This window comes from Oryctolagus cuniculus, chromosome 1 (assembly GCF_051225735.1).
Source record: "Oryctolagus cuniculus isolate XC-2025 breed Fujian yellow rabbit chromosome 1, ASM5122573v1, whole genome shotgun sequence".
NCBI classification, from domain to species: Eukaryota; Metazoa; Chordata; class Mammalia; order Lagomorpha; family Leporidae; genus Oryctolagus; species Oryctolagus cuniculus.
In genome coordinates this window covers 17091871-17108218 of record NC_142867.1, presented here as the reverse complement: position 1 = coordinate 17108218, position 16348 = coordinate 17091871, and the positions used below count along the sequence as shown (strand labels likewise).

The following is a 16348-nucleotide window of genomic DNA, read 5'->3' as shown; positions in this document are numbered from 1 at the left end:
ATTTAAAATTATTTGGCATATTTATCACATGTGCCTGCTTCTGGTCCTCCATATAGAACTCTAGCTATTTCAGATTATTAGATAATTGATCTCTACCTTAATTCTGCTTGACCTCCCACGAATTTTTGTGTGTGTGTGTGTGTTCAGTGGAATAGAAGCCCACAAGATATATTTGTACATTTGTGCAGGAACTTATTGATGACATAATACTACAAACTGGTGTGATGTAAAATTTTATTTACCACAATTGCAGATCTGCATGATCACTGTGGTAGTTTTCAACTATTTTTTTTTAAATCATGGAAAACCAAAGTTTTGTTACTGAGTTTGTATTCCTGGGGCTTTCCCAGAATCCAGATATTCAGAAAATAATATTTGTAGTATTCTTGTTGGTCTACATTGTGACTATTGGGAGCAACATGCTAATTGTAGTGAGTATCAGCAGCAGCCCTGCACTGTGGGGCTCCCCCATGTACTTCTTCTTGGCTTTCCTGTCTTTCCTGGATGCCTGCTTCTCCACTGCCATGGCCCCAAAGATGATTGTGGACTCCCTCTATGAGAGGAAAACCATCTCCTTTGAAGGCTGCATGACCCAGCTCTTTGCCGAACATTTCTTTGGTGGCGTGGAAGTGATCGTCCTCACGGCCATGGCCTATGACCGCTATGTGGCCATTTGTAAGCCCTTGCACTACTCTTCTATCATGAACTGGAGGCTCTGCGGCATTCTGATCGGGGTGGCTTGGACAGGGGGATTCTTGCATTCCATCATCCAAATCCTTTTCACTCTCCAGCTTCCCTTTTGTGGTCCCAATGTCATTGATCATTTCCTATGTGACCTGTACCCATTACTGAAGCTTGCCTGCACTGATACTCACATCTTTGGCTTTTTGGTGGTTGCTAACAGTGGACTTATCTGCATTATAATCTTCTCTTTGTTGCTCGTGTCCTATAGCATTATCTTGTTTTCTCTAAGAAACTATAGTTCTGAAGGAAGACGGAAAGCTCTGTCCACCTGTGCATCTCATGTCACTGTTGTGGTTTTGTTCTTTGTCCCATGTATATTTATATATGCAAGACCTCCATCTGCTTTCTCCTTTGACAAAATGATTTCAATATTTTATACCACTGTAACTCCATTACTCAACCCTTTGATCTACACTTTTAGGAATAAGGAAGTGAAAAATGCAATGATGAAATTATGGAACAGATTGGTGGTAGTTTCTGATGAAAAATAAAATAGTAAATGTTCAAAATATATAATGTTTATAGTACAGAAACAAAATATCTTTGATAAATACTTTAGGGAAGGTGTATTTTCTGGAAAGAGGTAAATAATGTAAAAAAATTAATGTGTGAGTCAGAAAATGTGGTTTTCACTTGGAAATCACAACTGAACTCTGAATTGTCAACTTTGAATCCTCATAGATTAATTCAAGAGAATTGAATGTTATTTTAATTTAGACCCTTGTAATTTAAAAAGCAATGTCATGGCAAACTACCTATCACACTGCTTTCAATTCACAACACTCTGCAAAAAATGTTGTTGTTTTTCAACATAATTTCATGAGGGAAAACTCAACAAATTAGGTATAGAAGTAATGTATCCCAAAATAATTAATGCTATAAATAAGCAACCAACAGCCAGTATCATACTGAATGGGTAAAAGCTGAAAGAATTTTCTTAAATTCTGGAATAAGAAAAGGATGTCATTCTTCTCTCACCATTCTTCTTCAGTATAGTATTGGAAGCATTAGCAAGAATAATTATGAGTAAGAAAAAAATAAATGGCATTCAAACTGGAAAGGAAAAGTCAGAACATCCATGTTCACAGATGAATAGTTTTTATTTTTAAAAAATATTTATTTATTTGTTTGAAAGGCAGAGTTACAAAGAGGCAGAGTCAGAGAGAGGAATCTTCAATCCACTGGTTCACTTCCCAAATGGCTGTAACTACCAGAGCTGGGCAAATTGAAAACAGGAGCCAGGAGCTTCTTCTGGGTTTCCCACATGGGTGTGGTTGCCCAAGCACTCTGGCAAGCTTCTATGCTTTCCGGCCATAGCAGAGAGCTGGATGGAAAGTGGGGCAGCCAGGACTTGAACTGCACCCATATGGGATGCTGGGGCTTTAATTCACAGCAGCTCCAAGATGACATAGTTCTACACATGGGAAAACCTAAACACTTCCCGGACAAAGGTGTTACAATTGATAAATCAATTCAGTAAAGTTTAGGACACAAAACCAATATTCAAATACAGTATCAGTTTTTACTCTAGCAATGATCTCACTGAAAGGGAAATCAAGAAACTAATCTCATTAACAACAGAGATAAATTATTTAGGAATACACTTAACCAATGAAGTGAGAGATTGTTAGAATGAAAATTACAAAACGCTGATGAAAAGAATCATTGAGGAGAGCCGGCGCCGTGGCTCAATAGGCTAATCCTCCACCTTGCGGCGCCGGCACACCGGGTTCTAGTCCCGGTTGGGGCGCCGGATTCTGTCCCGGTTGCCCCTCTTCCAGGCCAGCTCTCTGCTATGGCCAGGGAGTGCAGTGGAGGATGGCCCAGGTGCTTGGGCCCTGCACCCCATGGGAGACCAGGAAAAGCACCTGGCTCCTGGCTCCTGCCAGGATCAGCGCGGTGCGCCGGCTGCAGCGGCAGCCATTGGAGGGTGAACCAACGGCAAAGGAAGACCTTTCTCTCTGTCTCTCTCTCTCACTGTCCACTCTGCCTGTCAAAAAAAAAAAAAAAAAAAAAAAAAAAAAAAAAAAAAAAGAATCATTGAGGAGAAAAAATGAAAATAGCCCATGTTCATAAATTGTAAAAATTAATATTGTTAAAATGTTCATGCTACTCAAAGAAATCTATAGTTTCAATGTAATTTCCATGAAAATATCTGTGATGTTATTTACAGAATTAGAAAAAGATCCTAAAATTCTAAAATTCAAATGGAACCACAAAAGAGTAGCCAAAGTGAGGAAAAAAATAGAGATTGTGATATCACAATACTGGACTTTAGAAATACTACAGGCCGGCGCTGCGGCTCACTGTGCTAATCCTCCACCTTGCGGCACCGGCACACTGGGTTCTAGTCCTGGTCGGGGCGTCGGATTCTGTCCTGGTTGCCCTTCTTCCAGGCCAGCTCTCTGCTGTGGCCAGGGAGTGCAGTGGAGGATGGCCCAAGTGCTTGGGCCCTGCACCCCATGGGAGACCAGGAGAAGCACCTGGCTCCTGCCATCGGATCAGCGCAGTGTGCCGGCTGCAGGGCGCCAGCCATGGAGGCCATTGGAGGGTGAACCAACAGCAAAGGAAGCCCTTTCTTTCTGTCTCTCTGTCTCACTGATGTCCACTTTGCCTGTCAAAAAAAAAAAAAAAAAAGAAATACTACAAACCTACAGTAATTAAAACATTGCTGTACCAGCATTAAAACTGTTGCATGTTTCATTGCAACAGAATAGAGAACCCAGAAAGAATCCATTTCATAAAGCCAAATGAATTTTGATGAAGGTCACAAAAATATACATATGGTAGAGGATACTATTTTCAGTGTCCAAACTTGATATGCACCTATAGAAAAATGAAATTAGATACCTACCTCACACCACATACAAAAATCAATTAAGATGGGTCAAGGACAGAAATATCAGACCTGAAACCATAAAACCTGCTGGAAGAAAATACAGGAGAAACACTTCAAGATGATGATGTCAGCAGTATTATTTTGGATCAGACCTGAAAAGTGAAGATAATAAAAGCAAAACTTTTATAGACAAGTGGGTTTATATAAAACTCAGTAGATTCTGCATAACAAAGGAAATAATCAGCAGACTTAAGAGATATCCAGAGAACAGGAGATAAATATATTTTCAAATTGTTGACAAAAAATTAATAGCCAAATTGTATAAGGAACTAAAAAATTAACAACAACAACAACAAAAAAGCCAATTTAGTTAACAAATAGGCAAAGGGCCTAAATAGATATCTATCAAAAATAGAAATACAAATAGCCAACTGATATATGAAAATACTCAATATCATTAGGTATCCAGACAATCAAAACCACAATGAGCTACTGCCTCATTTGTGTTAGAATGGCTATCACCCGAAAAGAAAACAGGTAACAAGTGTTGATTAGGATAATAGAAAGGGAAACTCTTTTACGCTATTGGTGTGAATGTGAATTAGTATTCAAAAACAAAAACAGTATAGAATTCTATACAAAACCTGAAATATCCAAATGTCAATTATTGGGTCTGTATCTAAATTGCATGACATCATACTATTAAAAAAGTCCTCTGCAGCACCACTTTTATTCATAATAGCCAAGATAGGGGATCAACTAAGGTATCTATCTACAGATGAGCAGATAAAGCAAATTTGGTATATATCCACAATAAAATACTATTCAGTCATAAAATAAATGAGATCTCCTCACTTGAAGCAAAATGGATGAACTGGAGGACACCTATTAAGTGAGTAAGGCAGACACAGAAAGACAAATACTGTGTTTTCTCCTTCACAAACGGAAGGCAAAAATCTCAATCTGAATACAGAATTGTAGGTATTGGAGGTTGAATGTGGTGCTGAGGGATACGAGGTGTTGGTTTATGGGGACAAAACTAGATTGAAGGAATAGGTTCCTGATGTTACATAGATGTGACTGTAGCTCACAATATCCTGATTTGATCAGAACACATTGTACACATATTCTAAAATGTCCCACTGTGCCCATGATGTATACAATTATTGGTGATAATTTCTTTAGAAAAGTAAAACTCTTGTGGATGGAAAAATTTGTTTTAGAGATTTGGAGCTGAAACTAACTCAAACTATTGAAATTCAACAATGCTTCTGTGTAGGTGACTTCAGTGACAGGACAATCAAGGCTTAGAAGGGCAGAGAGCAGAGCATCCTCATATCTGCATGAGTGGTTCCTGAATCACAAAACTACAATTTAAGGTGAATGGATTAGCATCTACCACAGAATTTGAGTGACTTCTTGAATTTTTTTGAACTGTAGAATCTTTTTTTTAAAGATTTTATTTGTTTACTTGAAAGTCAGAGTTACAGAGAGGCAGAGGCAGAGAAAGAAAGGTCTTCCACCTGCTGGTTCACTCTCCAGCTCGTGGCAATGGCTGGAGCTGCAGGATCTGAAGGCAGGAGCCACTCCACTGTGAAAAAATATTTAAAGGGCAAGGAAGGCTCTTTGCCTCTGATTTGCTGCCGATGATAAGCGATGGATAGGAGTTCAAGGCACTTGCTGCACGTGGTTTTTGGCGGGCTCTCTGCTTGGTATGGACACTACCCTAGTTTCCAGATTTTCCCTTCTGTTTGAACTAAAGCCCTCACTTTCCTATACACTTTTTGCACTAAAAAAAAGCCTAAAATGTACCATGCTGCCTCATTTATTGATGCCGGTATTTAGAATTCTTCTCTAAATCTTAGGCAAGAACCCCTTCTAGCTAATTAACATTGGGGGTTTATTAATAAGCATATGTTGATATCGTATGGCACCCCAAATTCCGGTAGAATATGTGTCATCCCATATGGCACTTCTGGGGAACTTTAAGGGACTACATTTCTGTATAGATTTTAGGGGGTCATCTCCGATATGAATTGCACATGACACTGTCTTAATAATTTTACAATGCATTTTCTAGTGAAATCATTTATTATTTCTTTGTGACACTAAAGAGGCAAGATTCTTGCAAAAAATCTTGAGGTGACTTTGCACATCCTTGAGAATCAACTGTTTTCAGGAATATATAGTAGTTTCCTGATGAATCAAAAAATGAATTTTTTTTTTTGACAGGCAGAGTCAGACAGAGAGAGAGAGAGAGAGAAAGGTTTTCCTTCCATTGGTTCACTCCCCAAATGGCCGCTACAGCCAGCGCTCTGCGCCGATCTGAAGCCAGGAGCCAGATGCTTCCTCCTGGTCTCTCCTGCAGGTACAGGGCCCAAGCACTTGGGCCATCCTCCACTGCCTTCCTGGGCCACAGCCGAGAGCTGGACTGGAAGAGGAGCAACTGGGACAGCACTGGTGCCCCAACCGGGACTAGAAGCCGGGGTGCGGGCTCCGCAGCTGGAGGATTAGCCTAGTGAGCCGTGGCGCTGGCCTCTTCAGGTTCTTTAATTTGGAATCAAAGCATAATTGTTGGAGGAGTTTTTGGAAGCGATTAACTATTTGGCCAATTTTTAAGATTAAATTTTGCATTAAGAGGAAGATTGGAATGGCTTGTGGCTGGCTTAATTCCCAGACTCTCTCCTAAGTCAGTAGTTGATTTTAGGAGTTTATTCTGTGCTCGTTCCTAAACTAAAAGACTTTTTGTGTGGTATGACTTCCATCTGAACTAGAAAATCTTCACATTGTTTTGGATCTAAGCATGGGGAAGGGGGTTTGTTCAAATGGATAAAGTAAATCCCTCTCAATTAATGAAGACTTAATTTTAGGGTCCTTCTAATTTGCTTTTTCAGCTATTGTACAAATGGAACTGTTGTAACATGGAATAAATTTTAAAATTAATATAATAACACTGGCCGGTGCGCGGCTCACTAGGCTAATCCTCCGCCTGAGGAGCCGGCACCCTGGCTTCTAGTCCCGGTTGCTCCTCTTCCAGTCCAGCTCTCTGCTGTGGCCTGGGAGTGCAGTGGAGGATGGCCCAGGTCCTTGGGCCCTGCACCCGCATGGGAAACCAGGAGGAAGCACCTGGTTCCTGGCTTCAGCATGCCAGCAGTAGCGGCCACTGGGGGGTGAACCAACGGAAAGAAGACCTTTCTCTTTCTCTCTCTCTCTCTCTCTCTCTCACTAATTCGGCCAGTCAAAAAAAAAATATATATATATATAATAAGAACACTACAATATTTCCTGGTATAATTGCTGAAAGCTGCAGATGTACCCCTGTGGATTTTAAAGTGCATTCACTGTTTCTGCTCTAACTCATCACTGCATTTGTTCTGTGGTTCTGAATATATATTCTGCCCACCGCGTTTGTCTTCACTATAGTTTATACTTTACAAGAAGATACTCCCAAGGAAAAGCCACAGTGCTGATAGTTTCCTAGCAACTCCTATTTTTATACCCTTGCTTTAAAATGCAGTTCTTCTGTTTCGTGTATTTGATTTCCCAAGTTTCAAATTTAGTATCTGTTGTTTTCTAATATGTTGATTACCAGATCATTAGAATTTTACCTTATTTCTTGAGTGGGTATTACAGCTCTGGTTAAATTACAATTTAAAAGTTAAAAAGTGCTTTGAGTATATGTATGTTTATATTTAGTAACAAATCATCTAAAAGCCATTCTTGAGTTTTGGTTTAGTTTTTTTCATTTGTTTTACTGACTGTAATTTAGAATAAAAGTTTTTTGTTGTTGTTGTTCTTGTATTTAACACTTCTTATAAGCAGCTGAAGACACAATATTTAGCCCTATATCTAAGGTGGGGAGTAGCTGCCTTGATCTTTCCTGAGATATTAATCCTGATATTTCATGTGGAGATTATTAGTAAAATCCCCTTTTCATTGTGCTTAAGTCAAATCTACTATAAGGGGAAGATTGCAAGTCTGTTTTAAACATCCTTGTAATTTAATTTGAAGATTCTAACTGATCACAGCAGTTTTTTATAGAACTTATGGTGTCTCCAAAGACTTGATAAAGTACACTGAGAGAGAAATGGTCCGTTTGTTTTCTGTATTTCCATTAGTTGGCAAAAGGAATGGCGTTAAGTTTAAACTTGTTTCCATTCTCTTCACATACATATACATCCCCATGTTTAACTGACACACTGGGGCCTCAGTTGTGTGCTGTACTGTCTTATTAATGAAGCTATTAAAGAAAAAAAGAAACAAATAAAGTCAATCCAACAACCTGTTTTAAATGTTCACAAAAAACCCAAAGTCAGCTTTTGTGTGAGGCTGATATGCATATTTTTAACACATAATGTGCAATTTAGAGAACTATATATTTCCATTGAATTAAGAAGACTTATACCTGGATTAGCACCTAGAAAGTACACAGAAGATGAAAAAAGAAAAGTAGGGAAAACTTTCTATTAAATCATTTGGGCCCAGGTTACTCTAAGAGAAGATTCTACTGGCATTTCATAGGAAATCATGACCTTTCTCATGAGCTTGGTGACCATCTGACAATTATGCTTTATGGCAGATATGTCAAGTTTGATGGATTTAATATGTAAATTTAAATAAGTGATAAAGAATTCTACTACTGTTCTACAAAACTGTGGTGCTTTTGGGAAGACAGTGGGAAAATAAGGGAAATTGTCTTAACTGCCTATGTGACGGAATGTGTCAAAGATGGTGTTTTACAATTTCACAAAGACACTGATTTTCTGTAGAAGTCACTGACTGGATGAAGAATCATCAGGTGTCTATTTGGGTTATGAAAACTTTCATTCACATTAGAAAAGTTTCCATACTGAATGAGGTATCAGTCAACATTCCATGTTCTCCATTGTGGAATGCGGCCATCATAACCAGTGGCTTTACTCCCTGAGCACAATGCTCACCCCAATAAATTTTAATCAAAGGTACTTCCATGTTACAATGTTTGCTAATTTTGTACTTAGTAATGAAGACAAGTCTAAATTTCATAACCTTGCTTCCATGATGTTCAGAAAGGACAACTTACTTTTCTACTATGAATTTGGAGTCTGGCTAACTCATATGGATCTTCACTTCTCCTTAGGAAGTGTTTTCCTTCTCATTTCCATTAAATATGCATTTCATTTCTCTTCCCATAGTGTCTTCCCTGATTTTCATATCTCTGTATCCTAATTGTTTTCACAGCCAAAGGTACACTTAGTTTATATTTCCTCTTATATTGTGCTATATGTATTCAAGATATTATGTACATTTTATTTATGATTTTATTAAAGACATTTGAAGCTGTCATACCTAACTCTTGATCATCATGAAAAAAGGTAGTATGTCTCACATAAAAAAGAATAGGAATGAGGGAGGGATGGGTGGTAGGGTGGGAAGTATCATTATTCTCTTTAAACTATTTATGAAATATATGAAATTCATTCCCTTTAAACAAATATAAAGATAAAATGCTTATTTTTATTATTTGTATTTCACATGTGAATATCAGGGATTTTATTTAATGTCAGACTACTGGTGGGCAACTGGGTGGGATTTGAGTCCTGGTGCTATGGCTCCAGATTTTACACTGGATTGCTGTGCTAACACGCCTCTCATCTCTGGTTTTGTTTACATTTCATAGAATGTGGGAAGGAGTCTGCCTATGACAATTAAACTATAGTTGATCTTTTTATATACTTTTAATTTTTTTTCTAACAATCGTATCCTGTCTATTGGTATAGTCTTGGAAGACATTGCATTCTAGAAATGCAACAGTTATGGCCCTAATGAGTTCAAGGGAAGACGTGGGTGGAACTATGTAGTTCTACACTTATGCTATAAAACTGTACACAGGTATTTGGCATATCCAAGAAAATAATTATTGCTTAAATTTTTTGTTTGTTAGGGCTGGTGCTGTGGTGCAGCAGGTTAAAACCCTGGCCTGAAGCACCGGCATCCCATATGGGCACTGGTTTGAGTCCTGGCTGCTCCTCTTCTGATCCAGCTCTCTGCTATGGCCTGGGAAAGCAGTATAAGATGGCCCAAGTGCTTGGGCCCCTGCACCCACGTGGGAGACCTGGAAGAAGCTCCTGGCTCCTGGCTTCAGATCGGCACAGCTCTGGCTGTTGCGGCCACCTGGGGAGTGAACCAGCAGATGGAAGACCTCTCTCTCTGTCTCTACCTCTCTCTATAACTCTGTCTGAAATAAATAAAATAAATCTTTAGAAAAATTTAAAAAATTTTGTTTGCATATTTTGGTTATCACATTTGTGTCTGAGATCATTATCAAGCAAATGTCAATGTGTGAAAATCACTGGAAGCCAGATTCATGGGCAGCCTTATAAATGACACAACCTTATGAATAATGATGTAAAACAGAGTAAAATAAATGGTCATCAGGACATCCAGAGGCATTAGTTCAATACCATCAGTTTCTTCAAAGAACAAGAAGACTTTGTTCTTGGTCCTGATAGGGAAAGAGATGCTTGGACATGCAGAAAAGTCTTCAAGTGCCTTTAGCAGACAGTGAGCAAGTGCATACGCTCCTCTCTGTGCACATCCCAATCAGGCGATCAGCACACTGCACTGGCTCCAGGATTTTGTGCAGCCATTCGTGGCCTTGTGATTATTTTCTTTGAAACTGATTATACAAACATCATTTGTGCAACCAATATTTGTCTTGTTTGGAACATCTTAGTAGAAGCCCCGGTTTTAGAGGTTATTGTGTGTTAATAGTCACACACCCTGGCTCCCACACTGAGAAAACAAGTTCTCCCAGAAATTGATAAACTAATTATTTATGTGGCTGTTTTGAATATTATTATTGACATTAAAATATGGGAAGAAATGGAAGACTAGATCTGCTTGCTTTCAAAACGTATCTTAATAATCTGTGTTATAGAATTTTTGCTAAAAATTTTGAATAAATAATTCTAAAGAACATAATAAAGTGTCCATAAAATGAGTCATTGTCTTCCTGTCTCTGTAGCTATGCTGCATGTTTTTTTTAAATTTAACAGTCAAGGAAGGTGGGATTATAAATGCATTGGAAAGAATAGAATATTGGAAATGCACTGAATGAGCAAATTACTATCCCTGTAGCCTCCATTTGACATCCATGGCTTTCTGTCTTTTTCTCTTTTCTTATTTGAACTTAAATAGAACTCTATTTTCCACAACTGTGCATTTTCCTGTTGGGGTTGAATACACATAAAATGGTAGGAAAAGTTAAAGTTAGCAATGATATTATGAAGTAGTAAGGTTTTTGCCTGTTTACTTTCTGATGGGTCTGGATAGTTAAGTCCAACTATTCCCTCAAGCTTCAGTCTCAATACTACCATCCTTTCGTGGAAAGAATCCTGCCATGTCATTTATCACATTTATCACATTTCCTCTCTAGAAATGAATTTTTAAATTTTTATGTCATAGAAAATAATCTATGAAAATTTTCTTCTTTTCATATAAAGTATTGTTCTTGAATAAGCATGCTCATTACTGCTTCAATCCAAAATAATCCACGTTTTTGTGGATTGATGCTAGCTTATCCCGGAACTCATGTCTTGCATTTAAGAAGCACATGGACATTTTCCCCAAATTTTGCAAAGAAAAGACACCATATTCAAACACAATATGCTCACTGTTCTTTTAATGAATACCAGGGAAATAAAAGCATCTTCAAACATAAACCAAGGACAAGTTGGAAAAATTAAATATTTATAAATAAATATAAATATATATGTATTTAAATTGTTTGGGGACAGGAACATTTTTTTGACAGGCAGAGTTAGACAGTGAGAGAGAGAGAGACAGAGAGAAAGGTCATCCTTCTGTTGGTTCACCCCCCAAATGGCTGCTACAGCTGGCGTGCTGTGCCGATCCGAAGCCAGGAGCCAGGTGCTTCTCCTGGTTTCCCATGCAGGTGCAGGGTCCAAGCACTTGTGCCATCCTCCACTGCCTTCCTGGGTTACAGCAGAGAGTTGCACTGGAAGAGGAGCAACCAGGACAGAACCTGGCGCCCCAGCTGGGACTAGAACCCGGGCTGCCAGCGCCGCAAGGCGGAGAATTAGCCAAGTGAGCCGTGGCGCCGGCCATGGAGACAGAAACTTTTAAGCACTTGAGCAAGTCAAATTATGCAAAGCAATATCATGGGAAACCTAACAGATGGAAAATTTCTAAATCCTGGGGGAAACTGAGATTCAAGTCTACAGGTTCATGACCTCTCAGGGAGAACCTCTTTAAATGCTAGTTGGAAACGAAGGCAGAACATTGAGCTTCATCATTTTTTTCTTTTCCGGGGATCATGCTGAGGACAGAATTTGAACATCAGTGGGAAACTTTACATATCTTATCCACTACAGTTGGTCTTCCTCTACGTCTTAGATGTAGAGAAGAATTGGAAAATAAATCCACATTTTGGTCAGCCACTGTTTGTACATCCCTTTCTAAAGAATAAGAAATTGTCATCAGCAGAATCTCCACGGAAGTCATACATGGTGAGAATTATAATTTATGTTTTCCATTTTGATAAATGATTTAAAACTGTAATAGGGTGCTTAAAATGTGTCTGTTGTGGTCAGGTTGTTAAGTTTATTGCAGTGTGTTCTCTCAACTCCTCATCTTCACTTTAGATTAATTATCAAAGTTAAGTTTGTGAAAGTAAATAAAATAGTACACTTGGAGCTTACCTACAGGAGAGCACATGTTACATCCTAAGTGTCCAATGAACAGCAGCTGCTGGAACAGAATGTAAGTCGGTGTCTCTCTCTCTATCTCCCTCCTCTCTCTCTCTCTCTCTCTCTCTCTCTCTCTCTCCTGACTTTCTTGTTTAGGAGCATCTATTTCTTCAAGTCCAATAAAATTATATCTATCTTCATCTTTTCATTTCACGTGAAGCCCACATAACAAGTACATATTTTTGCAAGATCATTTTACTTAATCTTTCTGTGACATAACGTGATTTATGAGAACTGAAAATCTCACCATGTATTATTTCCTCAAAAATTATTTCTACATGTTCTCATTTATTCCCCAATGATTTCTGTATCCTGCTATTTTAGATTAAAAATGGAACATTCTGAAGTTATATAATTGATATTTATATAGGAGTTAGGACTAAAAATGTCAGTTCTGCTCTGTGTCCCTGGGTAGCTCAGGGACCTTGTTCTTGAGATTAACCCTGATCTTTCTTGCACCTAATAACACTATGTTTTTATGTGTATCACCTTATCCAGTTCTCAGAGGAATCCTGTCAATAGGCTGTCTTTTCATACCCATTGACAAAAGTGAAATCTGAGGACTTTAGAATTTTAAATAAATTGTTAATGTCACAGATTGTGCAGAGAAATTGGGATTTGAACCCAGGCTGAGGAGTCTGGAGTCAAGGTTCTCACTTATTTCATTTATTTTTCTTTTTTTTTTTTTATCCATAGGCTAACCTGAACACTGCTGGGTCATACATTGGTCTTCTCTACTGTATGATGAATAGTTATTGACTGATGCAACCTTATAGGGTTTATTTCATATACTTGTTTTACTGCTGACAACTTATCAGTGAATGTAGAGTCACAATGTAGACATCAACTGGAAATGAACATAAAGACACAATGCAAGTGGGTGTTTTAAAGTAAGGTAAAGAAGAGATATTAATACAGACAATTGTATTGTTATCTTTATTAACATCTTAAATTGTTTTGTCAAATATAAGTGATGCTCACGAAATCAAATTACTTTAAATTCTCAGAATAAACTCTGTAATTTTTTCACCTGTTTTAATAGACAGTCGCATATACATACAGATGTATTTACAGATACACAAACATATTTTCTATTTGACTGAAATATTTGGTTTATATGTACAGGTGAGGATACAATAATATTTTGAAGCTGTGTGTGCTTATGGAAAATGATGTCAAGAGTTGGAGTAATTATCTGGATAAGTCATGGAAAAGATTTCTGTGAGTAAGAGAATTAGCATTTTCAATGATGAATAAATACTAAAATTGGTAATGAAATATTATTATGTGTAACATTGTCACATTTTTAAATGTTATTCTCATCATAAATCTGAGAGATGAGCAGGTAAACTATATATGAACATCTTTTCTTTTTTAAAGAATGTTATACAAATTTGAAACATATATCTTGAGGAGTTGTATTAGATCAGATCATGTCATGTTATATAAATAATTAGTAAGTAATTGACAAAGTTTCAAGATTCTGGCTTATATTCAACACATAATTCTCTTCCTTACCTACATACATGGTTTGTTGCCATGTTTTGTACATCAAAAATTGGTCTGCCAATACTACATCATTTGCTCTGTTTCCCTTACTAAGAAGCCTCATTCAAATATGAACAGGAATCAGTGGCTTTAATTTATATAGGGGAACCTCAACTTAGAAGTTCTTGATTGGAAAGAAAAATTCCCACTCTTTCCCCCTTTATCTAGTGGAAAGGATTTGCTGTTAGAGCCATAGTTTCTGTATTAAAGTCACATGACACTGGGCAGTCATGTAAGACACCAGTTAAGATGCCACACAGCAGGGTGCTTGAATTGGATTCCCAGTTCCAACCAGGCAATGCACATCCTGGTATGCATGGATGAAAGCTCAAGTTGCTGGTCTCCTGCCGCCCTCAGTTGCCGGCATGCGAGAATGAACTAGCAGTTGGGAGTGTGCTCTGTCTCTCTCCACTTCTCAAAATAATTAAATAAATAAATTTATTTAAGACTGCAGAACCGGCATCTGTGGGTTGCTTGAATGTAGTCTCTTTAAGCATTAGTTTCCTGCCAATAAAGTGAGGATAATAAAAGTGAGCACGGTTTCCTAAGCTACCCTGAGGAATTGCTTATCTTGCATTATTGTAAAGTTTTCTTTTACTTTTAAAATGATGAAGTAAAAATGAAAATCTCATTCTTCCTGCATATTTATGTGGGAATTATACAGGTATTTACATTTCTGTAGAGTTTATTCTTATATAAATAGTAAATTAATTCATTTAAATGAATCATTTAGTTTAGACTTCTAAAAATTATTTGAGGAGTAGATATCATTTTCATGTACTTCTTGAACTGCATACTATTTATTCTCCTGTTTATACATAAGAATGTCTTCTGATCAGGGATGCATCTTAGTCATGCCTGTGCCATTGCATGTCAATGGTAGGCATGATTAGTAAATTAGAGCCTTCTTTTTCTCATAAGTTGCATGTGGCTTCACGGTACTCCTCAAATGTTCATTTCAGGAAGTCACAAGTCAGTGATCAATTATGGCATTTGAAATACGATATATATCTTTTCTCTACCATACATGCCTCTGGCATATTGAAATTCTGGTATTTCAAAGTATTCAATAATTTCTGTTCCTATTCATTCTGTCTCACCTCCAACTACTATCTTCAAAAAATGTAAGTTCGTTGCCTCAATGGCAACGGATGCATTACATAAGGGGGTATCAAATTGTTGCTGGCTGCAACCTGCTCTGAAACAAATTTTTCTGTATTACGATTTCAGATTCTACATGAACACTATTGTAGCTCCTTGGAAATCATGCTAAACCAAAGCTTTGTAACTGAGTTTGTCCTCCTGGGGCTTTCACAGAGTCCTAATGTTCAGAAGATTGTGTTTGTTGTATTTTTGCTTGTCTACATTGCAACAGTTGGGGGCAACATGCTAATTGTAGTGACTGTCATCAGCAGCCCTGCACTGCTGGGCTCCCCCATGTACTTCTTCTTGGCTTTCTTGTCTTTTCTGGATGCCTGCTTCTCTTCTGTGATCACCCCAAAGATGGTTGTAGACTCTCTCAATGAGAGAAAAACCATCTCCTTTGAAGGCTGCATGACACAGCTCTTTGCCGAACACTTCCTGGATGGGGTGGAGGTGATCATCCTCACAGCCATGGCCTATGACCGCTATGTGGCCATTTGTAAGCCCTTGCACTATTCTTCTATCATGAACTGGAGGCTCTGCAGCATTCTGATGGGAGTAGCCTGGACAGGGGGATTTTTGCATTCCATCATCCAAATCCTTTTCACTTTCCAGCTTCCCTTTTGTGGTCCCAATGTTATCGACCATTTCATGTGTGACTTGTATCCATTACTGAAGCTTGCCTGCACTGATACTCATGTCTTTGGCCTTTTTGTGGTTGCCAACAGTGGATCTATTTGCATTATTATTTTCTCCTTGTTGCTTATGTCCTATGGTGTCATCTTGTTCTCATTGAGAAACCATAGTTCTGAAGGGCGATGGAAAGCTCTGTCTACTTGTGGATCTCATGTCACTGTTGTGGTTTTGTTCTTTGTCCCGTGTATATTTATATATGCAAGACCTCCATCTGCTTTCTCTTTTGACAAAATGGTGGCGATATTTTACACAATCCTGACTCCCTTGATCAATCCTTTGATCTATACTTTCAGGAACAAAGAAGTGAAAAATGCTATGAAGAAATTGTGGAACAAATTGATAGCAGTTTCTGATGAAAACTAAAACATTAACCAAGAAAAATGAAAAAAGTTATATGTAAAGAAATCAAAATTGTCAGATAAAATCTTTACAGGATATCCTGTGCATGGAAAGAAATAATTTAATGGACAAATATTAAACTTGTTACTTTGTAGATGATCTTTTCATTTTCATATTACTCATCAACTCTAAATTGACAACTCAGTATCCTTATATGTACATTAAAGCAATTGAGTGTTTTACTTATTTTTAATTTAACAACCAAAAACAATCATAAAATAGATATTAC

At 37.8% G+C, this 16348-nt stretch overlaps 2 protein-coding genes across 3 annotated transcripts; both read left to right on the top strand.

The window, feature by feature from the left end:
• Window positions 1-299: 299 nt before the first annotated feature.
• Window positions 300-1235, top strand: LOC100359193 (olfactory receptor 4C15-like). Its single transcript, XM_002709114.3, has one exon. It carries the CDS (start codon window positions 300-302, stop codon window positions 1233-1235), a length of 936 nt encoding a protein of 311 aa, XP_002709160.1.
• Window positions 1236-9614: 8379 nt separating this feature from the next.
• Window positions 9615-16083, top strand: LOC100355840 (olfactory receptor 4C15). Of its 2 annotated transcripts, XM_089309059.1 has the most exons (2): window positions 9615-9637; window positions 15171-16083. In XM_089309059.1, the coding sequence occupies exons 1-2, from the start codon at window positions 9615-9617 to the stop codon at window positions 16081-16083; spliced, it is 936 nt and encodes a 311-aa protein (XP_089165185.1). The 2 variants fall into 2 exon arrangements, with proteins under 2 accessions (XP_089165185.1, XP_008270910.3); XM_008272688.5 differs by lacking the exon at window positions 9615-9637 and having other exon boundaries at window positions 15142-16083.
• Window positions 16084-16348: the final 265 nt, after the last annotated feature.

What these genes read in the sequence shown, in the direction of transcription:
- LOC100359193 (XM_002709114.3), top strand. Translation starts at nt 300, where the DNA reads ATGGAAAACCAAAGTTTTGTTACTGAGTTTGTATTCCTGGGGCTTTCC.
- LOC100355840 (XM_089309059.1), top strand. Translation starts at nt 9,615, where the DNA reads ATGGCCTGGGAAAGCAGTATAAG. An exon ending in GCCTGGGAAAGCAGTATAAG is followed by an intron (nt 9,638 to 15,170) that starts ATGGCCCAAGTG and finishes AAGCTTTGTAAC; the next exon opens with TGAGTTTGTCCTCCTGGGGC.